Consider the following 27,951-nt stretch of genomic DNA (forward strand, 5'->3'; position numbering starts at 1 on the left):
CCACCCAGGTGTCCCACCAACAGCTCAATTTCACATATAAATTTTAACTCTTGTTATGCTGTTTGAACTTATTAACTTACTAACGGTACATAGAATGAAGAGAACTTCATTTAAAATTTAGAATTTTCTTTTAGAATTATCCTAAGTAATTTCCCATGTTTTTGGAAATTTAGACTGAAAGACCCCTATGTAGGTCAAAGGGTAGTCAGAAAATTAAAAAAAACAATAAAACACCCTATTCAGTATGTCTGTGTTTGATTGCCACTTAGTGACGCTTAGTTTCAAAAAAGAATAAATATATTCCCCAGGTAGATTATATACATTTAGTTTTTTTATTATATAATCTGGCATCTGTTTTAAGAGCCAAAATAGGACAATAAAGAAAACAGGCAACAAAGAAAATAAGAATACTCCTGAAGGATATTATAATAAACTAAGGTTTAGTTTTTCCATATGTTAAATTTTTGGATTAGATTGAATCAGAATTCTTCCTATTTTTTTTTAAAGCATGGAACTCTTTTTATCAAATGGCAATATAAAATCCCCAACATATAATTCAGATAAAAGAACTAGCTGCTCAGGTTGAAATGGAAAAGGGTTAGACCAGTGACGGGCTAAATCAGATTCATTCACAGCACCAGAGGGCGCTGTAGAACAGTCTGAAAACTAGGAGACTAGATGATCTCAAAAGCTCTTTAACTCTTGGATTGTCAACAAGCTAGAAGGGGTTTCACAGAAGTAAAGGCAAAAATTCCCAAGCTTGCATTAGATAATTTCCATACGTGCTTTTTTCCTTCAAATATTAGATAATCCCTTATGAATCCCAACATTTAGACAAACGAGAAGGGGGAAAAATGCCTATGTACCAGAAATGTTTAATTTTTCTTGAAAATTTGGATCTACAGTGGAAAAATATTCTCTGGTTACGAGAAGAAAATTACAGATGATCCCATAATAGAGAAGCATGGCAATTAAATGAAGATGACACTAAATTAATGAACGAGGGGAAAAAGTCAGTATGAAAATCACATTTGTTTTACCTGTTGCCTAGATCATATACAGTTTCCGGTATATCACTGGCCCTCCTGCAATCATTTTCTTGGTTATGTTGCTTAGGTGTATCTAAAGGAAATAAACATTAATTACTCTTTAATTATGTTTGTATAGTCTAATATCCAGGGATCGCTTGAAATTCTAGAAAAACTTCTCCAATGGAAGAAAACAGAAAAATCAGACTAATATAAATGCTAACAGAAAAAGACAAGTATTCAATGGGACGCCTGGTGGCTCAGCTGGCTAAGCATCTGCCTTCAGCTCAGGTCATGATCCTGGGGTCCTGGAATCCAGCCCCCATGTCAGGCTCCTTGCTCAGCGGGGAGCCTGCTTCTCCCTCCTCCTGCCACTCCCCCTGCGTGCGCTCTCTCTCTCTCTGACAAATAAATAAATAAAACCTTTAAAAAAGAAAAAAGAAAAAAAAGAGAAAGACAACTATTCGATTGTTAAGTGTACAAATCGGACAGATACAGAATATCCAGAATAAACTCTTACAAAAAGAGTGATAGGTTACAGAGCTGGAATAAACAACTCTAAAATTTGTATGGAACCAGGAAAGACCCCTAATAACCGAAGGAATGTTGAAAGAGAAAACCAAAGCTGGAAGCATCACAATTTCAGACTTCAAACTGTACTATAAAGCTGTAATCATCAAGACAGTATGATACTGGCACAAAAACAGACATACAGACCAACGGAACAGAATAGGGAACCCAGAAATGGACCAACTAATCTTTGACAAAGCAGGAAAGAATATCCAATGGAAAAAAGACAAGTCTCTTCAACAAATGGTGTTGGGAAAACTGGACAGCCACATGTAGAAGAATGAAACAGGACCATTTTCTTATACCATACACAAAAATAAGACTCCAAATGGATGAAAGACCTAAATGTGAGCCAGGAATCCATCAAAATCCTAGAGAAGAACACAGGCAGCAACCTCTTCTTGGCCACAGCAACTTCTGGGTAGACACATTGCCAAAGGCAAGGGAAACAAAGGCAAAATGAACTACTGGGACTTCATCAAGATAAAAAGCTTTTGCATAGCAAAGGAAATGGTCAGCAAAACCAAAGGGCAACCTATGGAATGGGAGAAGACACTTGCAAATGTCTTACCAGATAAAGGGCTAATATCCAAAATCTAGAAAGAACTCATCAAACTCAACACCCAAACAACAAATAATCCAATCAAGAAATGGGCAGAAGACACGAACAGACATTTCTCCAAAGAAGACATACAAATGGTCAACAGACACATGAAAAAATGCTCAACATCACTTAGAATCAGAGAAATACAAATCAAAACCATGAGATACCACCTTACACCAATTAGAATGGTTAAAATTAACAAGTCAAGAAACGACAGATGTTGGTGAGGATGAAGAAAAGGGAACCCTCTTACACTGCTGATGGGAACGCAAGCTGGTGCAGCCACTCTGGAAAACAGTGTGGAGGTTCCTCAAAAAGTTGAAAATAGAGCTACCCTATGACCTAGCAATTGCACTACTAGGCATTTACCCCAAAGATACAAACGTTGTGATCTGAAGGGGCACCTGCACCCCAATGTTTATAGCAGCAATGTCCACAATAGCCAAACTATGGAAAGGGCCCAGGTGTCCACTGACAGATGAATGGATAAAGAAGAGGCGGTATATAGATACAATGGAATACTACTTAGTCATCAAAAAAAAAATGAACTCTTGCCATTTGTAACGACGTTGATGGAACTAGAGAGTATTATGCTATGCGAAATAAGTCAATCAGAGAAAGACAATTATCAAATGATCTCACTGATATGTGGAATTTAAGAAACACGGCAGAGGATCTATAAGGGAAGAGAGGAAAAAATAAAACAAGATGAAATCAGAGGGAGACAAACCATAAGAGACTCTTAATCAAAGGAAACAAACTGAGGGTTGCTGGAGGGGAGGTAGGTGGGGGACATTAAGGAGGGCACGTGATGTAATGAGCGCTGGGTATTATATGCAACTGATGAATCACTAAATTCTACCTCTGAGACTAATAATACACTATATGATAACTAAATTGAGTTTAAATAAAAAATTTTTTCAAGTGACAGGTTTATACTAAACCATATTTCAAAAAAAGTGATAGTCCGTAGTTCTCCAGCATGATATAGTCATGCTTCTTGTTTTGGTACACAGGCCTTATGTGCAATTACCACACAAATCAGCAAGGCCAAAAAATTATACTATTTAGCATATTTCAGCCCAGCACCTATGACATCAGGCAATTTACTTATTCTTCAACGCATCAAGAATTATGTGCCACTGCTATACTAACAAAGAGAAAGAAAGAAAAGGTGGAGACCCTGGCTTTAAGGAGTCAGTCTAAGAAAAAGACTATTGCTGAGTAGAGAATTATGGCATGCTGCTACTGTATTAGGAGAGAAACAGGCACGGAATGCAAGGAGGCAGAAAGGCACCTGGCCCAGAATGGGGAATGTGATGAGGACGTAAAGGTACTGGGAGAATAGGGTACAAGTTTGATGTGCCAGAGTGGAAGCATGGTAGGAAACAAGATTGGTGAAGAAAGCCATGGCTCCATTACAGAGGATTTGTTATTCTAGGAACTCCTCTTCTTTCAACATGTTAGCTTCTGAAAGACTTTCCCTATTTATACATGTGTCCAAAGTGTTATTGTATAAGAAACCAATGTGTATACTATGTGAACTTTTCTTTTTAATCCACCATAATAGTATGCTATACTATAAACATTTTCGGTACCCTCTGCTTTTCCACATACCAATGATGATGGAATTACCCAAATTCATAAAACATTCTAAAAATGAGCACAAATACAAAAATTGTATCACAAAACTAGTAGACAATAAACTAAAATAATTAAGCACAACCATAAGTTGTGGTAGGCAGAGATGCACATTAGTTCTGCTATGTAAGAAAGTTTGTAAGGTAAAAGTTGCTAAGTGAAAAAGCATCTAGAGGGGCGCCTGGGTGGCACAGCGGTTAAGCATCTGTCTTCGGCTCAGGGCGTGATCCCGGCGTTATGGGATCGAGCCTCACATCAGGCTCCTCCACTGGAAGCCTGCTTCTCCCTCTCCCACTCTCCCTGCTTGTGTTCCCTCTCTCACTACCTGTCTCTCTGTCAAGTAAATAAATAAAATCTTTAAAAAAAAAAAAAAGGCACCTAGAGCTTATTTTTCCCCCTAAAGGTGATAGAAAGCCACTGATGTGTACTACACCAAGAGATGAAAAGGATCGTATTTTCATATTTGCACTACAGAAGGATCACTGATAACCATTTGCAACATAGAGTAGGTAGAATATGGAGGCAGGGTAGCTAGTTAGAACACAATTAAAGGCAAGAAATAGAAAACCAAACTATAGCACTAAAGATGTGAAGAGAACAGAGGGGACATACACAACATGGTAATAAGGAGGTAAAAACAAAACTGAACTCACCAGAACAAAGCAAACCAAGCTGCAGCAGACAATGACTCCTACCATAAACACACTAGAACTGCAAAATAAAATGTAAGAAAAAGAAAGGAATACCCAGAATAACAAATAAAAATCACCACGTGCCAGGACTAAAGATGGAAAGCATTTAAACTCCAACTGAGACACGAAGGCTAAACGGCGGCTCTGGAGCTGAACAATGATTTAATGCCTACATAACAACAAACATCACCTCAGGCCACTCAGGCTGGGATCTGAGAAACTGCCGTAAGGCCAGAACATTGCAAAGGCTGCTCAGCCCCTGAAGAGATTATAAAAATTCTGCCAACTCAACCAGGGAAGTAACAGGGAAGCTTGCTGTCTACCTGGAATCCTGGGTAAAAAGGACTGGAGAAAATAAATTTTAAATCTATCTAGCCTACTCAAAAGGAGCCAAAATTATATTGGCTACTTGTGGGAATCCCAAACCAAAGACATTAACTGCCTAGTTCAAGGAAAATACCTAGGACCCTAGGTCATGCAGAGACCATTCTACAACTCAGGGCCCAGGTGACTCCTTCAGAGGTGGATCCACTGAAGTTGAGGTCACAATCAAAAAAAAATTTTTTTTAAGATTTTATTTTTAAGTAATCCCTAACACCCAGCATGGGGCTCAAACTCACAACCCCAAGATCGACTGTCACATGTTCTTCTGAATGGGCCAGCCAGGTGACCCCACAATCAAACATTTTAATAGGAAACCTGAACAGCTATGAAAATGAGCAGGCAGGGGCACTTGGGTGGCTCAGTCATTTAAGCATCTGCCTTCAGCTCAGGTCATGATCCCAAGTCCAGCCACACACTGGGCTCCCCGCTCAGCAGGGAGCCTGCTTCTCCCTCTCCCTCTCCCTCTGCCTCTGCCTGCCACTCCCCCTGCTTGTGCTCTCTCCCTCTCTCTGTCAAATAAATAAACAAAATTTTAAAAAGGAAAAAAAAAGAAAATGAGTAGACAGAACATATAGAAGCAGTCTGAAACACAGGATATTTACTGAATAAGATCAAATCAATACATTTAAAATATCTGGCAAAGAAACAAAAACAGGAGCCATAATGAAAGCAGATGATATCATGAAAAGAACAGGTAATTTCTGAAAAAGAAGCAAATGGAAAGAAATGAAAAGCACAACCATGAAAGCCAAACACTAAATGGACATGTCAAAAAAGAGATTAAATGTAACTAAAAAGATAATTAGTGAACCATAAGCCTAGAGCTACAAAGACGTTATAAATACAAATGAGAAGTTTAAGATACACTTAGGACAGAATCAGAAGTCCCAACAACAAGAGCTCCAGAAGTAAATCATCAAAAGAATGACTGAGACAATGTTAGAAGCGATATTAGTGAATACATTTCCAAAACAGAAAATGTGAGCCTTCACATTAAATAAGCACACACAGGCCCAAAGTTTAAAGAAAAATAAATCCACATTTAGACACATCTAAATGAACCTGCATAATACAAAACTAAATAAGTACAAGTCTTAAAAGCAACCAGAGATTAAAAATTACCTACAAACGAATGACCATTAAACTGACAACAGAGGTCTCAGAAACAACAGAAGGCAGAAAATAATGTGATCATATCACTGACATTGTAGGAAAACTGAGCTTTGGTCTACAATTTTATATCCAGCCAAACTATCATTCAGAAATTAGTGAAAAGAAACATTTTCACAGAAAAACTAAGAGATTTTACTATCCCGTGTTCATCACAAAAAGAATTAAAGAATGTACTTTGAGATATACTTTTGAAAAGGAGAATAAAAGCAGTAATCTTGACCCCCAAAAAAAATCACTAAATGTGTTGGTAAATCTAAACACACAACAATTGTTAAAAACAATTTCTAACAACGTCACTTAAAAGGGGGGACAGGGGCATTATTCTACAACAAGTCAGTAAGAGGACAAAACAACCAAAAGCAATGAATGAACCCTCCTTAGATCTTAGTTCAAAATATAAACATTTACACAGGACATTTTGGAGTATAATAAGAAAAATTTATTCGTATGCCAGAAGAGCCTTATACATAGTTAGATCCATACACATGTAGTAAAATTATTTTTATAAACATACATCCGAATAAACTTAAGATTCAGGATAATGGTCACATCTGCAAATGCAGGAAGAATGGGGTCAAGGAAAGGAAAACCTAAAATATTGCAGGACACCTGGATGGCTCAGTTAGTTAAGCATCTGACTTCAGCTCAGGTCATGATCTCAGGGTCCTGGGACTGAGCCCCCAGTAGGGCAAGGAGTCTGTTCATCCCTCTGCCCCTCCCCCTTCTCATGCTCTCTAATAAATAAATAAAATCTTTTTAAAAATATATAAAGGGGCACCTGGGTGGCTCAGTGGGTAAGCATCTGCCTTCAGCTCAGGTTATGATCCTAGGGTCCTGGGACTGAGCCCCAGGTCAGGCTCAGGGAGCCTGCATCTTCCTCTCCTTCTGCTGCTCCCTCTGCTTGTGTTCTCTCACTCTCTCTCTCCCTCTCAAATAAATAAATAAAATCTTTTTTTAAAAATCCAAAATATTGCACAGCTTTGGGGCGTCTGGGTGGCTCAGTCATTAAGCATCTCCCTTCGGCTCGGGGCATGATCCCAGCATCCTGGGATCGAGCCCTGCTTCGGGCTCCCTGCTCTGCTGGGAGCCTGCTTCTTCCTCTCCCACTCCCCATTTGTGCTCCCTCTCTCACTGGCTGTCTCTCTGTCAAATAAATAAATAAATATATTCTTTAAATATATATATATATATATTGCAAAGCTTTGACAGAAAGTGTTTGGTGAAGAGGTTATTTATAATATTCCCTGCACTTTTAATATGCTGAAATATAATTTTTTAAGACACGATTTTAAAGAAAATTTCAAGTAAGATGTAATATGTAAAGTGTAGGAGGGAAAAAGTTGTTTTACTACAAAAAGCATAAGATAATGTTAAGGTCCCTCACCTCAGATCAAAGCTCTACCTGTTCAGGGGAAAAAAAAAAAAGGAATCCTCAGAGTACAAATGCTGCAATGTCTGGAGGAGAGCATTACCTCAAAGGACCTATCAAACACTTCTAAAATGTGCCCTTCCACTGCACTTCCTAAGCAGACGCAAATATGCCCTCACTTTCAAGACAGAAATCTCTGAATGGACATGAGGACTAATTTCACGGTTTCACAGGACCTAAAAACTAAGTCTTGCCAGAGAGCAATGGCCCCTTCCAAGATGAAGTGAAAACAAAATGCCAATCAAATATGCCAAGCGCTCTAAGAGTCATTCTATCATCCTAAGTAATGCTCTACCGGAAGCTCTTCGTCGTTCATCAAATTGTGCAGTCTCTTCTGTCTTCTTTTGACTAGTGCCTATCCTGAGCCTTGCACTCTAATCTATGACCTTTCCTAACCAGTGCCCTCCACATGTACACTCAACTCCCAAACCAATCACCCGTCCCAGCTGTGTTCACCCTTTTCTTCCTAAGTCCTGTGCTAACTACTGCCATGACCTTTGGCCTGCATGAACTCAACTATGGCCTACATCTATCACCTGCTCCAGCCTGGCTACATAATTCACAGGATTTTTTAATGCATTTATTCCTCCTCTTATTTATCTAACATTTACTGAACTCAATAACAATTTCTTCTACACGAGTACTAGGCAACTGGGGAAACTGAATATAAAATGGGTTATCAGATATTGTAGAGAAATTAATTTTTTTAGGTGTGATAGTGGTTTTATAGTTGAGGAAACTGAGATATTATAGAATTATAATTTTTTAGATGTGACATTACTATGGTAGTTACATAGGAAAAGTATTTTTATGGGAATACATGCTGAAACACTTGAGTGAAGTGTTACAATGTCTAGAACTTACTTGGTTTAGCAAAAACACATACATACACATATAAAGCAATGTAGCAGATGCTGATAGTTAAAACAGGTGGTATTCAAGTAATGTACTATTCTTTCATGTTAAACAGTTGGGGGCTTCTTTTTTTTTTTTTAAGATTTTATTTATTTGACAGAGATAGAGACAGCCAGCGAGAGAGGGAACACAAGCAGGGGGAGTGGGAGAGGAAGAAGCAGGCTCATAGCGGAGGAACCTGATTGTGGGGCTCGATCCCATAACGCCAGGATCACGCCCTGAGCCGAAGGCAGACACTTAACCGCTGTGCCACCCAGGCGCCCCAGTTGTGGGCTTCTACACAAAAACTTGTAAACAAATGTTTATAGCAGCATTACTCACAATAATAAACAACCCAAATGACCATCAACAGATGAATTTAGTCATACAATAGAATGTATTCATAAAAAGTAATGAAGCATTAATACATGCTACAACTTGAATGCACCTTGAAAATACTGTGCAAAGTGAAAAATTCTGCAAGTGAAAGAAACCAGACACAAAAAGCCTCATATTATATAACGCCATTTATATAAAATATCCGGCATAGACAAATCCATAGAGAGGAAGTACATTTTGTGGTTGCCAGGGATTGGGAAAGGGGAAAATGGGGAGTGATGGGTACAGGATTAATGGGTATAGGATTTCCTTTTTTTTTTTTTTTAAAGATTTATTTATTTTTGAGAGAGAGAGAGCAAGAGTGTGGGGGAGGGTGGTAGGGGGGAAGGAGAGGGACAAACAGACTCTGTGCGGAGCGAGGCGCCTGAGGCAGGGCTCAAACTCAGGACCCTGAGATCATGACCTGAGCCAAATACAACAGTCAGATGCTTAACCAACTGAGCCACCCAGGAGCCCCTAGGATTTCCTTTCAACATAATAAAAATATTTTGGAGCTAAAAGTGGTGATGGTTGCACAATTTTGTAAACTTACCAAATGCCACTGAGCTGTACACTGCAATGACAATAAAAAATAATGGGGGGGACACAAGACAAAAATGTAAAGAAACTGCTATCATAGTGAGAAATACTGATGGGAAGGAGGTTTAAGAGAGAGAAAAAGAAATAACCAACCTGGAAGTGAAGCAGGATACTGCAAAAGAATACTCTTTGCATATACTTCTTCTGAAGCAGGATCAAATGAAAGAGGAGACATTGGTGGTAAAAGATCCACAGCCTTAAAACACAGAATTCATCATTTTGAAATACGCATGTACTCACTACCACAATAACACTACTAAGTTAATCTGTGAATGGATGATTTTCCCCCTAACGAAGACAGAATTACCAAGCATGTAAATTATCCTAGAACTATTTTTAAACCAAGGAGTACAATATTAGAACAAGGGGACTACTCTGTCCTCCAACTGTGCCTCAAATGTAATACTACCTCACAGCAAAAGAAATGTCTTTCTTTTTAATATAATCCTCTGAATCTAAAAATATTAACTATAAATCACAAAGCAGCCTGATGAATACTCTAATATGTACTTAGAAAAATTACAGAAACCAAAACATTTAAACTTTAGGCTCAGGTGCAAAGATGACAACGTACACAGGAATAGCATTCCTAGATCATTTGTAACATAAATCAAAAGATTGCCTTATATTAAACCACTCTCCAAAAGGCAAGTCAACATTACTTACTGGAGTCCAACCTTTAATTAGACTGAAAGGAGACAGACCAAGAAATTCTTTCCACTTCTTATGCCATTCTCCTTGTTTTTCAACAACAGAATGTTTTATACTGGTGAGATCTTCTTTAATTTTACACCTATGATAGCATAAAAAAAGAACTTCATTCAAAACATAAATATATAAAAATATTGAGTAAAATTTAAGAATACAACAGTTTGTAGAAAAAAGGGAAGAAAACATAGCTGGAAGTTCAACCAGTACAGCACATACAAACCGAATAAACTCTCACAATGAACATTCAGAACCTAAACTACCTTTTTGCCTTTAAAGACCAGAAAGCAATCATACATCTATTATTCCACTTATCTTTAAAATATTCTTTTTCCCTAGTTGTAAACAAGTCCAAATTCTATACCTACTCTCCATCCACTCCTAAGGGCAGCCCATTCCTCCCAGTTACTCCACTCGAATAAAAAATTTTTCTGAGGCTTAGTTTTATTAAGTAGACTCCAAAGAAAAGCTTTGTTAAAATTATTTCATAAAGCATTATTACTAAGGGCAAATAATTTATTCTAGACAAAAAGAAAACTACATTAATTGTCCTTTCTATTTAATGTGTCTCTCTGGAGTTTCTGAGTTCTAATAAAATGTTCTTACTTGTTTGCCAAAGCTAAAGAGTTGTCAACTACATGAGTTCTGCTGAGAAATTATCAAAACCACCCTACTCCTCCCCCAGTAATGCAACAAAACATCTTTCTACAGTACCTCATATGCTTCAGATCTGATAATCTCTCTCTCTGAAGTTTGGTCTCCTTTTCAAGGAAGTGAAGGTCTATTGTCAGTCTTGCTGGGTCGGCCTGACAACGTTCATATTTCACTACTTTCAAAACTTCATTTAATAACTGAATAACTGTTAACAGGTTCAATTTTCCAGCCTCATAAACATTTCCAATGTGCAACTAAGGATTCAGAGGGGGAAAAAAAAAGTGGCTTTTAAGATAATAAACTGTTAGATAAATATATTTACATTTTTTACTATTATATAAAAAGGTTACCTTAAAGAAGAGGGAAAAAAGTCAAATGTCTACCCAAAAATGAAGCCAAGGAAACAATTTTGGTCCAAAGAAAACTACTGTGAGGAATTTAACATGGCGTGCTATGTTTTTATATTATGCAAAAAAGTTGCAAGCTAGAATAAAAGAAATGCAAATAAATGGAAAGCAAACTGAAGACCAAGGAGAAAGAGCAGGTTTGGTGAAAGATCATGAATTCATGTTTTAACTGAAGTAGCAAATTGATGGCCCATAACAACTGAATCCAAACATGTTTATTTAGCCTGCACAATTCCAGTATTTTAAAATCATTTGAATTAGTTGCCAATCAACTAAAAATCTTAGATTTCACATAAAAACTATTATTTCTCCAAAGACCTCATCACTTCCTACTTTACCCCTTTTGTTACACACAATTAGCATATATTACCTATTTAGTCTGTAGGAATCTGAATTTGCAGACTCTGATTTTTACATCCTGGGAATTTGCAGTGCCTGGCGTGTTACCTATTACAGTGAAAGCTTTTCAGCATCACAACACTATTTTACCTTTGTATTCCCCTATACTATAATTAATGCCTGGCATACAGCCGGGTTATCCAGATGGAAATGTCATATAAGCTAGTGGAAATAATTTGATGGAGTTTGGGTTGACGGAGAGAGACTGGAAATACCAATTTGGGAATATTATGAAACTGGAGAATACTATGACACCGATGAAACCATAGAATTAAGAAAATACAGATGACTGTAATTTGGGAAAGAAAAGTAGGCACTAAAGGAACCATAGAAAACACTTTCATCTGAAAGTTAGAGAAAAAGGAATCAGTAGAAAAAACTGAGAACAGCAGATGAAAAACCACAAGAGAGGAAAGACACCTAGGTCACAAAAGCTAATGGAAGAAAAGACTAAAATACTTACCAGCATCAGGATGAGAGAGAAACCACAGGATAGAGACATTTTAAAAAGACATTCAGCAAATAGGAGATCACTGCTGCTCTCCTTCAGAACTTATAGAGAACTAGTACTATATCATCCTCCTACTAAGTAACCTCCTCCATCTCTCTACGGTATGATGTAGCACCACAAAAAGGATGAACAATTAATAAAAGTTACTGTATATAAATATATACACTGTTATATATAATATATACATGGTTAACAACAGCCTTTATGAATGTTTAACTAGATTTATTCACAAAAATAAATTCTGAAGACAGAAAAACATTGTAAGAGAAAGAATATACATTATTTATGTTTATATATTATATATTATATATTCAATACAAGTATTTATTATTATTATATATAATAATTACATAAAGAGAGTTTTCTCAACAGTTTACTTAGTATCAGATGCTTACCTGACACATTTGTCTCTCTATTTTGTCAAGTAAGAGACTTGGAATACTGATAGCAACGTTAGTTCCATCTAAAGTATATTGGTTAACAAGATTAAGGACTGCATTAACAACTTCTCTTTCTTTTTCCAAATACACGAGTGTTTCATTCACTGAAGCCCACAAAGACCGAACCTTAGAAAACAGAGAAAACGTTAGTTCCATCTAAAGTATATTGGTTAACAAGATTAAGGACTGCATTAACAACTTCTCTTTCTTTTTCCAAATACACGAGTGTTTCATTCACTGAAGCCCACAAAGACCGAACCTTAGAAAACAGAGAAAACCTTAGAAAACAGAGAAAACCTTAGAAAACAGAGAAAAGTCTATACATAACCTGTACATGTATTAAAGAAATGTAAAACACAAACATATGCTCACTCTCAGGAACAAATGAAGTATTTCTGTAATGATTTCTGGTGAGAAAATGAATTAACTGTCTAAAAGCACTGATACTAATTCCAAAGGGATTTTAAAACTAAAGAATTTCTCAGGAGAAAAATAAAACAAAACAAAACACGAATTTCTCAGGAGAATTTAGCCCACCATGATTTTTGAAACAAATCTAAGAAACTTCATACTACCAAGATGCAATTACCATTTCCCGTGTTTTGACATGCCACCAATCTAACAGAAACTTTTCAGCAGGGATGCCTGGGGGGCTCAGTTGGTTAAGCATCTGCCTTCAGCTCAGGTATAATCCCAGGGTTCTGAGATACATTTCCACATCAGGCTCCTTGCTCATTGGGGAGCCTGCTTCTCCCTCTCCCTCTGCCCCTCCACCCCACTCATGCTGTCTCCCAAATAAATAAATAAAATCCTTAACGACAACAAACAAACAAACAAAAACTTTTCAGGGAGAAGTAATAAAAGATTTTGGCAGGGAGGGGAAAGAACCACTACACATCAATTTTAAGAGTCATTCAAGTTTCAAAAGGTTAAAATATGAAAAACAATGCTTCTTTAAAAGCAAAGAATCTTAGGCATATACCAACCTGTTTATGTTCATTACATGCATGTGTAATAAGGTTAATAGGTGGTAACTACACTTGCAGTGAGCACAGCATAACAAAGAGTTGTCCAATCACTATGCTGTACACCTGAAACTTACATATAACACTGTGTGCCAACTACACTTCAATTAAAATAGTAAAAAAAAAAAAATTAAAGAATGTTCACAGCATTTCTATCTGTAATAGTCAAAAACTGCAATTAACCCAAACAGCTACCTGGAGTAAAAAAAAAAAATATGTTGTGCTATATTCATAAAACACTACATAGCATTGAGAATGAACACACTACAACCTATGCTACAACAGCACAGATAAAACAGCATGAATCAAAGAAAACAAACACAAAAGAATATATTCTATATACTCCCCTGTATATAAAGTTCAAGAAGAGGCAAACTAATCTTTAATGTAAGAAGTAAGGGAAGTATTTACTCTTGGGGGGAAAATGGTTGTAAATGAAAGGGGGCTTGCGGCTTCTGGGGAAATGTTCTGTTCCTTAAACTGTATGCTGGTTAAATACATGTATTCACTTTGTGAAATTTTATCAGACTATACACTTAAGACTTTTGCACTTTTTTGTACATATGTTATGCCTTAAAAGAATTTATAAAGGTGGGAGGCACAGTAATTATACCCATGTTTGTGTTTGTGTCTTCCCGTGGTACAAGGTAAAAGCTGTCCCCAAAGAAGACTCATTGGCTGGCAGTCCCGAGGTCTCACAGGATAGCATTTCCTTGGTGGACAAAGATCCAGGATCTGAGTCTTAGATTTTTTTTTTCTTTTTTTCTGGTTCTCAGATTTTTACTTTTATCTTGTTAATGGATAAAAAATTGACCAGACACAGAGAAAGTGAACATTAACCAAACTCAGGAGAGATCAATGTGAAAACTTTTAAACAGGTTTCACATCAACCTATTAAATTTACAAAGATACTGTGTTCAGTAATAGAAGTATTCATATTCACGAAGCTGGAAGATCCATGAAAGAAGTGACTTTGCTTCTTTCCTTCACTTCTGTAGCTCTAATATCTACAATGCTTGGCACATGGCAGGTGATCAATAAGAATTCAATGAATGGCTGAATAATTATTTCCTGAGGAGGGCACTCACCTTTTCCAGTGACAAACTGCCTGGGAAGCCAAATTAACACCCAAAGCAGCTCAGTAACCATAAAAACAGAACAAAGAGCTTGAGAGAGATTTCTTCTAAACACAAAAGCCTAAGAAAACACTCCAATCTCACATCAAAGCCACCCTCTGAAAATCTCAGATTATTTATGTCTGCCAGATTCCTCCCTACGGCCAACCCAGCTTCAATGTGACTTCTCATTTTTCTTCCATACTTACCATTTCCCTTCAATTAACATATTTTATTTACATAAATTAACACAACTGATTAAGTTACAATCAAGCTGAACTTTTAACCATATTTAAAACTGCTTTTGTATATATTTAGTCTTATAAATTTTAAGTTAATTTTTCCATTATATTCATGCTTTTTAGAGGCACCCTGTTGATACCTCAACATATCACTTATTAATGAATTTTTTTAAAAAAATGCAACAGTTTTACCAAAAGAAATGATAAAAACAGAGAACATAAGAGTCCAATTTAGTAAGTCAACACTGCACATCACAAAAGAAAGAAAGATTAAATTTCTCCCTTAAAAAGTTACCTCACCTTCTGGATTTTCTCTTGTAGATTACTTTGGTCATCATAGGGTTCCATTCTAGTTAAAAAATAAATGATCTCATTAGTCATTTTTTAAAAATCTCATGGTAATTTACCATCAAAAGAGCGAACTGATCTATAAACCCACCAACAACCATTCCAATGAAAAACAAAAATAAAATTCTAGCTCAAAGCAATAAATTTTTTTAATAGATTTTATTTATTTATTTGACAGTGAGAGAGCAAGAGAGCACAAGCAGGGGAAGCGGCAGAGGAAGGAGGAGAAGCAGGCTCCCGGCTGAGCAGGGAGCCCAACACGGGACTCAATCCCAGGACCCCCGAAATCATGACCTGAGCCAAAGGCAGACGCTTAACCAATTGAGCCACCCAGGCACCCCGAAAGCAATAAATGTATTAGAAAAACTGGAGTAGGAATCAGAATTATGTTCTGATCCTATGGGATTCGTTTTCTTACTGGTAAAATGCAGGAGCTGCACTAAGGCAACTTTCAGCTCTGATCTAAAGGTCACTTACTTTTTTATTTGGTTTTGCTGTTCCATACATTCTGATCTCAAATTTCGTACCTGTTTAACTGACAACCTGTAAGAAAACATATAAATGACAACTATAATTCCATTACAATTAACTGGTGTAGACCACTTTGACATTTTCCCCCATTTCTTATCTTTGCTTAAGACCTCTCTTCCAAATGCATCCAGCAGCCAGCTAAAGGAGTCTAGACTTCCTTCAAGAGTTACAGGAGTGATCTAACATACAGGCAGCTATTGAGGTGGAACAGGACTTCTTGGCTCATATACACTCTGTCTTCAAAGAAAAATGCTGGAAGTAAGACTACTCTGCTTTCTTATCCCTGTCACACACGCTTAGGGGATAAATTTAAATGTTACCCACGACGGGCGACATTGTAGTTTTAAGGTGATTTCAAAGGATTTTCTAGTTTTCACAATAGATGACACAACATTTAAAAAGTTGTCTTACTGTGGTTGTTTATAATCATAAAAAATTAGACACATTCTATTTCTTGAGAGTAGGAACCTTGCCTGTCTTGTTTAATGCTGTAGGACGGTGCCTAAACAATATCTGGCACACAGAAGTAACTCAAATAAAAATTTGCTGACAATGCCAACCACATACCGCTATTTACATTTAAATTTAAATTAATAAAAAATTCAGTTCCTTAGTCATACCAGATATATTTAAAATGTTCAGTAGCAATGTGTGACTACTGGCTACTATGTCAGATAATGCAGTTATACAGCATTTCCATTATCATAGAAAAGTACCACTGGACAAAGGCATTCACTAGACATAGACCATTTGGTCTGGTGTGCTTCCTCCTTCCACAAAGGAAGACTCCATTGTCTCATCTGACTAGATGACTGACTAATCCTGTAGCCACAAATGCAATGTATCTTCCCTTCGGGTATGAAATTCATCATACTTAGAACAGGCTGTCTGATTGTTTTGTGCCTACTTCTTAATAAATTTTATAAAATGAAAAAAATTGCTGACAAGAGGAACTTAAATATAACATTAGATGAGATGGTTAAATAAACTACAGAACACCTATTTGATGGAATACCCACTTAATGGATACTCAACAGACTATTAAGTAGATATTAAAAGCAATATACTTTAGAAAATTTTAAAAATAATAAAAATAATTTTTAAAAATTTTAATAGAAGCAATATAGTATGGGGGCGCCTGGGTGGCACAGCGGTTAAGCGCCTGCCTTCGGCTCAGGGCGTGATCCCGGCGTTATGGGATCGAGACCACATCAGGCTCCTCTGCTGGGAGCCTGCTCTTCCTCTCCCACTCCCCCTGCTTGTGTTCCCTCTCTCGCTGGCTGTCTCTATCTCTGTCGAATAAATAAATAAAATCTCTAAAAAAAAAAAAAAAGAAGAAGCAGCAATATAGTATGGCAATATGGAAAAATTTACAGAATAAAATATGAAGAGAAAAAAGTATACAAAATAGAATGAGCACAATAATTACAGCTTAAAAATGTATATCCATGTTAAAAAAAGAAAAACACCTAAGATACTGAATTTTTAAACTAAGGTAATATTTTCCTTTGCTCTAAAGTTTCATATACAATATGCACAGTTTTAAAATATCTTATTCAGAAGTTATCTGGCTTTAAAATGAAAAGAGGACACGAAGGGGTTTTGAGGTAGGCATGGACTACGGCCACTGAATGAAGGTACACTGATGACATTTGTTCAAGAAGAAAGGAATTTTCATTTTCTGTGAGGGGGAGGGGGGAGTTAGGGGTGAAAGACAGCTCGAGGGAGGGGCAGGAGAGGGAGAGAAAGTATCTTTTTTTTTTTTTTAAAGATTTTTTATTTATTTATGTGACAGAGAGACAGCCAGCGAGAGAGGGAACACAGCAGGGGGAGTGGGAGAGGAAGAAGCAGGCTCACAGCGGAAGAGCCTGATGTGGGACTCGATCCCGGATCGCCAGGATCACGCCCTGAGCCGAAGGCAGACGCTTTAACGACTGCGCCACCCAGGCGCCCCTGAGAGAAAGTATCTTAAGCAGACTCCACACCCAGTGCAGAGCCCTGAGCGGGGCTAGGTCTCACAACCCTGACATCATGACCGACGCCAAAACCAAGAGTCAGATGCCTAACCAACTATGCCACTCAGGTGCCCCTGGAATTTTCATTTTCTAACTGTCAATGTATTACTTACTGTGCATTTTCTTGATACTTTTGGGTAATGCAGTCTTCTCTTTGTAAAACATGGAAAAATCTATTACGTGCGACATGGCATCTGGCAATGCATTTGTGCATATCTTGTGGCTTTACATTAAATGTCTCTGTAAAACGTATAGAAGATGCTACATGGAAAACAAGATCATAGAAAATATCAAATATCATATATCGAAAATTTTAAATTTATTAATTTTAAGAGATTAATAACTCGTCAACTAACAACTCCTTAAAAACTGGTATGCTACATAAACAGACACAACTAATTTTAACAAAAGCAAGGAAGCCTATTTTTAAGTACGCAACTAAAAAAGGGTATCTGAGGTTGAGTTGTTTTACATAATTAAAAACTTTGAGCGTCTATCGGCCTCAAATAATTCTTATTATCACAGCTTGATATATCCATGAACAAATACATTGTTATACATCAGCAACTTCTTAACAGGATCTTTTTACAACGAAGGAAGAAAATGAATTAAAAGAGATGAGGTGAGATCACAACACCTCCTTTGCTGCCATGAGTTTATTTTTCTATCTAGTAAGACCAACAGGACAACCAAATAAAATCAGTCTCCATTCCTCAAAAAATTCTTGGCTATGTTACTAATGATCAAAGCAGACCATGAGAACAATCCATCCAAACATTTCACAGTCCACATTTTTAGCTGTAATAAATCCTACTTTAAGATGGCTCAATACAATAAAGACGGATATTCAGAAAACAGGGACCACTCCACTGTACCTAACATTACTAATCCAAGTCCTAGGGTTACCCCCAAAGAAACCACAAATTCTATATTTAACTGGGGATAAGTTCACTGAATGTAGAAGTCATCTAGACACTAAACATGTTGATCAGAATTGCTTTGAATCAGAAATAGGAAATAGGACAACCCATGCTCAGAAGCCTTATGCACAACAAACTCTTGTTAAATCCAAACATACATATTTCATATAAAATACTTTGGGCTGCCTGTAATTGGAGTAGACCACCTATGAAAGGAAAAACTGGTAACAATGCTTACACTGCATGAAATTTTAAATATGCAAATACTTATACAGCAAGATCACATGTATAAGTCTTTAAAAATCATGCATAGAATATAAACTGGAAAAAACGTTTACATATCACATCACAGAGAAAGGATAGTAATAAATAAGAGCTCCTACATATGAAAAAAGGCAATAACAGGAGAAAAATGGACAACAATTATGAATATAGAGTACAAAAAGAATACAAGTTCATCTTAAACATATGAAACAATTTTCAATCTAACTAAATAAGAGAAATACAAATTAAAACCACCCTGAGATTCCACTTTAACCTATCAGACTAAAAGATAAAAATGTCTGACCACACACAATGGTGTTTGAGCCTTTGGGAAAACAGAAAGTCTCCATACACTAGTGATAGAGGTATAAATTGTCCAATCTCTACAGAAAATACTCTGATAATAACTAGCAAATTACAATGCACAATTCCTTTGACCAAGCAGTCTTCAGGAATTACATACAAACACACACACACCATATATATGTATATGGTGTGTGTGCATGTGTATATATGTCTCTGTGTGTGTATATATATACATGTAATGTGTATGTGTGTACACATATATGTATATATACTTGAACACACAAAATCATATATATCTAAAGCTTGTCACTGTAACATTGTATTTGGGGGGGGGAAAGGTGGGGAGAAGCCAAATGTTGGTCAACAGAAGACTGGTTAAAAAACGTATTATGGTATATCCATTCAAATATGCAGTTCTAAAGACAGAGAATAAAGAAGCTCTATGAACTGATAGGAGATTATCTCCGATATACACTGTTCTGTGAAAAACACAAGATTCAAAACCCAATGTATGTCACCATTTAGGGTTTAAAAAAAAGAATATATATATATTCTTGATTACTTGATTACACTGGTTGCTTCTAATTTAACTTAGCCCTCTGGCTAGTTTTGTGAGGTCAGCAAGTTAGGAATGTTTTCTGTGATATTAAAGGGTTGTTTTTGTTTTGATTTTTTGAAACCCACAGAGAGGTATATGTGAAAGAGATCCTGTATAGTCCACAAAGCCTAAAATATTTACTATCTGGCCTTATATAGAAAATGTTTCCCAACCCCTGTACTAAAACATAATAAAATTATCTGAATAGTTACTTACATTCATTAGAGGCTTTCAAACTACAGTTCCAGTAGAATATTAACTATTACCCTGTGAGGTGATTTAATGTTTTTATCTTATCTTGCTTTATTAAAATCTCTTTATGACTTACAAATTATGAAAAACAATTAAAAATTTAAAACTCAAAACAAAAAAATTCCTACTAAAAATTTAACTTACTTTTAGAATGGGTTTTTATATATTTTATTGCAACAAATCTTGCAAAATGATACATCAGATGAATAAACTTAGGACCACCAGGAGAAAGAAACAGTGACCCAACAACTTGAGGAAAGCTCCCTCCACATTCCACCTATGGAAAAAAGAAATAAGATAATTTGAAGACCTAATCAATAATAACCTTATCAGTAATAACCATAATTCCGGGGTGCCCCAGTTGCACAGTTGGTTAGGCGTCTCTTGGTTTCGGCTGAGGTCACCATCTCAGGGTCATGAGATCAAGCCCCACTTCTGGCTCTGAGCTCAGCACAAAGTCTGCTTAGAATATCTTTCTCCCTCTCCCTCTGCTCCCCTCAACCCACGCCTCACAAGTGCTCTCTCTCAAATAAATAATAAATCTTTTAAAAATAATAATAATAATAATAGCCATAATTCCTATTACGTAGAATTATTCCATTTGAACCAGAAGTTGAATATTTGCATCTTTCTAAATTCTTGGTGGACTTGGTCACAAAAAATAATTATAATACAAAGCCACAATTATTGATACTATATGGGGACACACGCTAAAGTAATCTATCATCAAAAAAGTTTCCTTTAAACAAAAACTATGACATAAACTCCCAGGAACTCAGAAACCTATTTCTAATGCATCATAGGCAGCAAAGCTGGTTTCCTAGAAATATGCAGAATCCTAACCAACAACCATCAAAAATATTACTGTAACAAATATTTCCTTGCTATTATACTGTTAGCATAAAAGCATTAAAAAACTTTCACCTCCAAAAACTTGATGTACGCTTATACTTCAATAAAGCCAAAAATAAAATTTAATGTAGTTTTTAACTTCTTTAAGTTTACATCTCCCAGAAAGAGAATACTTACAGAAATCTTTTTTAACCATTCATAGCAATGTTTCCGGAATTCAGTGTCACTCTTTTGGTCAAATGGAGGCCAACAAAGCCTTAAAAACAGATATAAAAGCATTAGAATTATGAACAAAAAGAACTCAGCAAAATTTTTAAACATTAAGCTTCTGTCCTATACTAGAAACATTAATGCTAAATGAACCAAGGCTAATATTTGCAGATTTCAACTAAAGGAGGATGCTAACCTGTGAGAAATTGGGTCTTTTTCTTTATAAATTACTGTAAAATTGAGTTGTTTACCACAAATCATCAGTGTATACATATGTTAAATGAAGGACTGAATAACCATTAAAATTACTACAAATCAGCTAAAGAAGACAACACTCTCAATGAATTCATGGACTAACGCAAAAAGATGGTATAAATAAATTAGTATGTTAAGCTCGAGAGAAAAAAAAAAAGAGACAGAGAGAGAGAGAGAGAGAAACATAAATGGTTGCACAGGAAGAGCACAGAAGGAATAACATGAGAGCTTTGGACTCCTAGAAATAACCCATATCATAGTCAGTGTGTGCTACTGTTTTGTGGATAAACAATATATAAAATTATTAAAAAGAAAAGTTTGCCTCTGTTTTAGTCAAAAATAATAGACTTAAAATTTACCTATTGCTTTCCCCTGCTAAATTTTTATTCTGAAGCATAGTTATTTGTTTAGGCCCCCATTTTTTAATATTTCTATGTCACAACATACATTCTATAGTCATATAAAAACTTAAGTATGCATCGAAAAAAAGGACTAAAGGACTGGAATGTCAACAGCGATATTTTCTGGTTGGTGATTTGAGGAATGATGTTTACCTCCTTCTTTACATGTTTCTGTATTTCCTGAATTACTTAATATGAACTGTATTTTGTTTATAATCAGAAAAAGGGAAAAAAATTAGAAAATCTATTTTTATTTGGGAAGAGTAAGTCCTATAGCTTAATGATAGAGATTTACAAAAAAGATGTTTTAAATATACATGTTCTTCTGGTCACTCATAGCTTTAACTGGACACAAAATATTAAGACTAAAATATCAAAAATAACAATGCCTAATCAATGCATTTACTTGTTGCTTTTTTTTTTTTTTTTTTAAAGAGACAGAAAGCACGAGTTGGGGGAAGGGCAGAGGGAGAAGGAAAGAATCCTCAAGCAGACCCTGTGCTTTTCTACTTAAGAGGATAATAGCACAGTATAAATATTAAAATAAATTTTAACACTTTTTCTGGTAGTAGAAGCCCAAATCACATGCAAAATAACTTGGAACCACAGTTCAGTGGTATTCATGTTTTTACCTCCTTCTTAAACTATTTAATATTCAACAGTATCTAACATTAGACTAAACTTAATAGGAATGATTTTCACCTACACCACTTGACACTTTTATATATCACTGACAAAAATAATAAGGATTTAGAGAGACCTAAAAGGTAAAAATAGACAAAAAAAGTAACACTGCCTACAGGAAAAGGAGTAAGGCAGAGGATAAACAGCAAAAAAAAAAAAAAAAAAAAAAAGTAAGGTAAAACTATATAGATTGGTACCGATTAACTGTTTTGCCTTGTAATTGTGACTAAGAAGAATGTTAGGAACTCATTTTATAAAACAAAAGACTTACCTATGAAATAATCAATGATTTTAAAATATATGATTTTAAGATAAGTACCAAAGAAAAATCACTCAGATTTACAAAGGTTAAGCACTAAATTTGCAGGACTCAAACCTGACTTTTGTGATAGCCATTCATATTTGTGAAAGGCCAAAGTTGAAATTCTGGCTTATATCAGAGCATACTCCCTTTTCAAATTTGAGAATGACTCCTCATAAAAAGAAAATAAAATAACTCGACTCACTTGAAAACTTCTTTGGTGAGAGACTGGTCCAGCGTTTGAAACAAAAAATAAGAAACGATTTGAAAGGCATCACGGTTCAACTTGTCAAACATGTTCCTAGTAGTTTAAAAAGAAATAAAAGCGGGGGAAAAAAAGGAAAATGGTTAATAAAACTAAACAGCATCAAAAGCTGTGTAAGAGTTTAACACAAATTCATATTTTTCATTCTCTTCAAGAGAATTCAAATTAATGTTTTATTCATGTACATTTTTATAAGTCATTAAGAAAACCAATATGCTTTTATTTTCTGATTCTGATAATACTGATCAAATAGAAAACTGGTAGAACTTCCCTTATTGCCATGAGAATATTCCACAAAAAGAAAACGAAAACCTAATTAGGTAGTAGAGAGAAAACCGTGGCCTATGATATGCTGAAGAGATATAAACCAACATTTATCGAATAACAATAAAAATAGCTACCAATAGTTTATCATTTCCCAGGTATTATTTTAAGCCTTTTACAGGCAGTAACTCATCTAATCTTCACCACAATCATGAAAGCTAGCTGCTTTATCCTTGGGTTAATTCTAATGACATCAGATTGTAGTTTAATTATTCTCATCATACAGATGAGAAATTTTTAAATTTGGAGAGGTTAGATAAATTGCCAAAACTATCCAAAATCATAAAATTGGGAAGTGGAAGAGCAGTGATATGACATACGTCATCTGACTCCAGAGTCCAGGGTCTTTACCATTTAACCCCAGGACCACCCTTATATAATGTAGTTCTAGCAAGTCTTTTAAAGTTTTGATTGTCCTGATCTTCCTAACTAATCAAGACAAGCCTAGAAAAAACATAATTATGTTTAAAAATAACAACAACAAACTAAACCTTATAAGAAATGCCACACGGCTATTAAGGAAGCCAGAGTTAACATAAGGGCAGTTTGGCAGCCACTGGGCCAGAGTCATCAGCCACTGCTCTAAGATGGATGTCCACTCCTCACACCCCCGTCCAGAACCCTGGTGTCCAGTAAGACACAGAGAATTCAGGCTTCAGGCAGTGCGAGAGCCAGGAAGAGGAGAGCTCTCTGAACTTCAGCTATAGCAACAACCTGCTGATGACAAGGATCCACCTCCGGTATCATGTTCTGCTGCACGGCGCACCTGCAGGATTTTAAGCGACACTTTGGCAATTCCCAAGGTAAAACAACTTGGCACAGAGGTATAGCCACCATTTTTCAAAGTCCTGGCAGTGAAGTATGAGTAGTAGGGGAAATGAAAAAAAAAAAAAGCAATTTAAGTTCTCTGGATAAATGAAAAGGGGATAAAAATGGAGCACATATTCCCATCAGGCTCCTCTGCTATGAGCCTGCTTCTTCCTCTCCCACTCCCCCTGCTTGTGTTCCCTCTCTCGCTGGCTGTCTCTATCTCTGTCGAATAAATAAATAAAATCTTAAAAAAAAAAAAAAAAAGGGGGCGCCTGGGTGGCACAACGGTTAAGCGTCTGCCTTCGGCTCAGGGCGTGATCCCGGCGTTATGGGATCGAGCCCCACATCAGGCTCCTCTGCTATGAGCCTGCTTCTTCCTCTCCCACTCCCCCTGCTTGTGTTCCCTCTCTCGCTGGCTGTCTCTATCTCTGTCGAATAAATAAATAAAATCTTAAAAAAAAAAAAATGGAGCACATATTCCAAAAGAAGTTAAAGTTTACGCTCAAGAAGGAAACGAAATAACCTGTCAAAGTTATCAGATAAAAAATTATAAGTGCCTTCCCCCATCACTCTAGTATAAAAAGGTCATCCGCATGGGTGCAAAAGAATAGTTCACCACTGGAGCATCAAAAGAAGTTAAAACCAAGGGGCGCCGGGGTGGCTCAGTTGAGTGTCTGCCTTCAGCTCATGGCATGATCCCAGGGTCCTGGGATAGAGCCCCATGTCGGGCTCCCTGTCCCACTCCCTCTGCTTGTGTTCCCTCTCTGTCAAATTAAGAAATAAAATCGTAAGGGGTGCCTGGGTGGCTCAGTTGTTAAACATCTGCCTTCAGCTTGCAGCGTGATCTCAGAATCCTGGGATCGAGCCCCACATTGGGCTCCCTGCTCCGCTGGGAGCCTGCTTCTTCCTCTCCTACTCCCCCTGCTTGTGTTCCCTCTCTCGCTGGCTGTCTCTCTCTGTCAAATAAAAAGAAGAAAAAAAGAAAGAAAGAAAATCTTTAAAAAAAAAAAAAAGTTAAAAACAAAAGAACCAAATAACTATAAAGGAAAGGTCTCAGAAGAAACTAAGGACATTATCAAAAAGGGGGGGGGGGCTCATTAGAAAATAATAGAATATATCTAAGGATATTCTCTCTATAGAAAATATTTTTAACACTTAGAACAGCGATCTGAGATATTTCCATGTTTGGTACATTTTCAACAATTATCTGTAGGATATCTCAACTGGGTGAGTCCTTATTTTCAGACTCTAAAAAGAAACTGACTTAGGAGTTAGGCAATTACAAAAGGAGCAGTGACGCACTGCATGCACAACAAATACAGGGGAGTACTCCCTTGAACAGATAAAGCTTTGTCCTCGAGTTGAAAAAAAAGAGTTAAGATTAAAGTTCCCATGCTTATCCATACGTCAGACAACTCTTGTCCTTGAAATGTTTCTATTCCTCAACAAACACATAGGAAGTTCCTTCCTTCTTATCATCTCTCAAACCTGATATTTTTTCACATAGTATCCTGTTGTCTTCACTTTGACACTTATTATAATTTTTAATAAGATCTTTGTTGAAGGTTTGTTCACCTGCTAGACTGAAATTCTGCAAGAGGAAAGTTTGTTTCTATTCAGTTCACCACTGCATACCCGTATCATATATAAGTGAATTAAAAAATCTATTAAAAAATTTTAAGTAAATTTGACAGTATATTCATGCCTAAAGCATTTTAAAGAGGACACCTGTTTCAAAATGATAGATCCCTCCTAACAACCCACTGAAATGACTCTAAGGGATAATTTATGACAGTGCTGGGGAGGAGGGAGCCCAGCACTTAACAGATTTTAACTAATTTTCAAAGATAGAAAACAGACTGCAGTTGGAGAGAAAACTCAAGTTGCTGAACACTGGAGAGAAGGAGGCAGTGGCAATGGTAAGCATTCTCAGTGGAAGCCTGGAGAAGCTTCAAGCTTCTCTGCCAGTACAGAGAAAATGGGCAATTAAATCATGTGAAATAACTGGACTATTTATTAATACATAATTATAACCTTATAAATGCTATCCACTGGTTGTCAATTTTTAGAATAGGCTCCTAGACAAAGCACTTCTACATGTAAATAATAGTAACTTCTAAAAAAATAGTTAACTGGTAAAACTTAATTACGGCTCTAACAAAAAACAAACAAAAAAAAATTACGGCTCTGACCTTTGACAGTAAAACAGCATACATTTGAAAAAAGTCAAGAAGGCAGGGGAGGGCAGGAAAGTGTGGGTGAGCTAATGAGTTATAAATAACAGTTACTTTCATTGTGAAATTACACAGTGGGAAATCAATAGATTCTTTGACACTGATACATCAAGAAATAGACGTCTAAGCACATTATTAAAATGCTGCCACTAGAAGAACTGAAATAACAATCAGAAAAGTCAAAAGATTGAGAACAGGGGCTCCTAGGTGGCGCAGTCGTGAAGCGTCTGCCTTCGGCTCAGGGCGTGATCCCAGCGTTCTGGGATCGTTCTGGGATCGAGCCCCACATCAGGCTCCTCCGCTAGGAGCCTGCTACTTCCTCTCCCACTCCCCCTGCTTGTGTTCCCTCTCTCGCTGGCTGTCTCTCTCTGTCAAACTAATAAATAAAATCTTTTAAAAAAAATAAAAATTAAAAAAAAAAAGACTGAAAACGGGAAATAGCCTATGTATCTCAAATTTCTCTTGGGCTATAGTGGGAAAGATAACACTCCCTAAGTTGATAAGTTTAGACACAGAAATGCATACAAAGTATCTAGACTTATGATCATAACTATTATATTAGTGACAAAGTAGGGAAGGGATTTTTACTTCCCATCTTAATACCCTTTTCTACTATCTTTTCTGAACTGCGGAATGGCTCAGTTGGCTAATTCATAAAGTAAAAATTATAAACTAGAGAACAACCACTTTGAAAGGCTCCTCGAGTCCTAAAGCGGTTGAACATACTGTTCTCACATCCTTCCACGACGAACTCGCCATCCCTCCCTGGACTTCACAGACCACCCAGCATCACCACTAAAGCAGTATTAAGCTGTCCCTCTAGTCTTGCCCCAACTGCAGACACGACTCCCCTACAAAGCGTTTCCCGCCCGGTTCCGTGATTGATACAGTTTCTGCCACCAGGCAGGCGCCACAAGGCGCATGGGTTTTGTAGCCAGTGCTGGCACACAGTAACCGTTGGACTGCTTGATTCAACACCCTGCGAGGTCCGCGAAAGGGTGGGTCACACCAGCGCCTCGGAGTCCCCCACCCGTCAACCCCGGTTCCTTACACTCCGAGGTGCGTGTGCGACACGATCTTTCCGCAGGCAGCGGTGGCCGGGCCTGGCTCGAAACCGAGCGCCTGCAGATACATCCAGAGATGCTTCTTCTCGAAAGAGGTGACCCAGACTGAGCTCATCTTCGCTGTAGGCAGTATCACTGCAAAAGAAGTAAGCACAGGCCCAAAAGACACAGAGGGCCTTCAGGCTCCCTCCCTACGGGCAGCCTGAGGTAGGAGCGGCCCCTCCACAGCCACCGCCTGTTCCTCTCTCGCCCGGAGCCATGTCGCCTCAAATGGCCGTAAAGTCTCAGGGAAACGAAGCCTTTAACGGTACTACGTACAGCTGCCTAAGCCAAGCCTACAAAAACCAAGACTCCCGCGCTTCCGGAAAAGCGATAAGCACCGGCGCTACCTAGCTTCCGGTGGAGGAGGGACTTCCACGGCCG

General features: G+C 37.1%; 1 protein-coding gene across 2 annotated transcripts in view; it reads right to left on the reverse strand.

Annotated features, from left to right (window-relative positions):
• The window catches only part of HAUS6 (HAUS augmin like complex subunit 6), a 38,826-nt gene extending 10,875 nt beyond the window's left edge, over positions 1 to 27,951 (reverse strand). Inside the window, exons 1-12 of one of the 2 annotated variants that reach the window (XM_048223049.2) lie at positions 27,516 to 27,951; positions 23,037 to 23,132; positions 21,158 to 21,236; positions 20,273 to 20,405; positions 17,902 to 18,049; positions 15,720 to 15,785; positions 15,195 to 15,243; positions 12,468 to 12,638; positions 10,816 to 11,009; positions 10,060 to 10,186; positions 9,487 to 9,589; positions 1,041 to 1,122 (exon numbers count right to left, since the gene is read on the reverse strand). In XM_048223049.2, the coding sequence (XP_048079006.1) occupies positions 1,041 to 1,122; positions 9,487 to 9,589; positions 10,060 to 10,186; positions 10,816 to 11,009; positions 12,468 to 12,638; positions 15,195 to 15,243; positions 15,720 to 15,785; positions 17,902 to 18,049; positions 20,273 to 20,405; positions 21,158 to 21,236; positions 23,037 to 23,132; positions 27,516 to 27,643 (1,376 nt within the window). In that variant the 5' untranslated portion in view covers positions 27,644 to 27,951. The remainder of the gene's footprint in view (positions 1 to 1,040; positions 1,123 to 9,486; positions 9,590 to 10,059; positions 10,187 to 10,815; positions 11,010 to 12,467; positions 12,639 to 15,194; positions 15,244 to 15,719; positions 15,786 to 17,901; positions 18,050 to 20,272; positions 20,406 to 21,157; positions 21,237 to 23,036; positions 23,133 to 27,515) is intronic. The other variant, XM_057313474.1, reaches the window with a different exon arrangement.

Source organism: Ursus arctos, unplaced genomic scaffold (genome assembly GCF_023065955.2).
Source record: "Ursus arctos isolate Adak ecotype North America unplaced genomic scaffold, UrsArc2.0 scaffold_18, whole genome shotgun sequence".
Classification (NCBI taxonomy): domain Eukaryota; kingdom Metazoa; phylum Chordata; class Mammalia; order Carnivora; family Ursidae; genus Ursus; species Ursus arctos.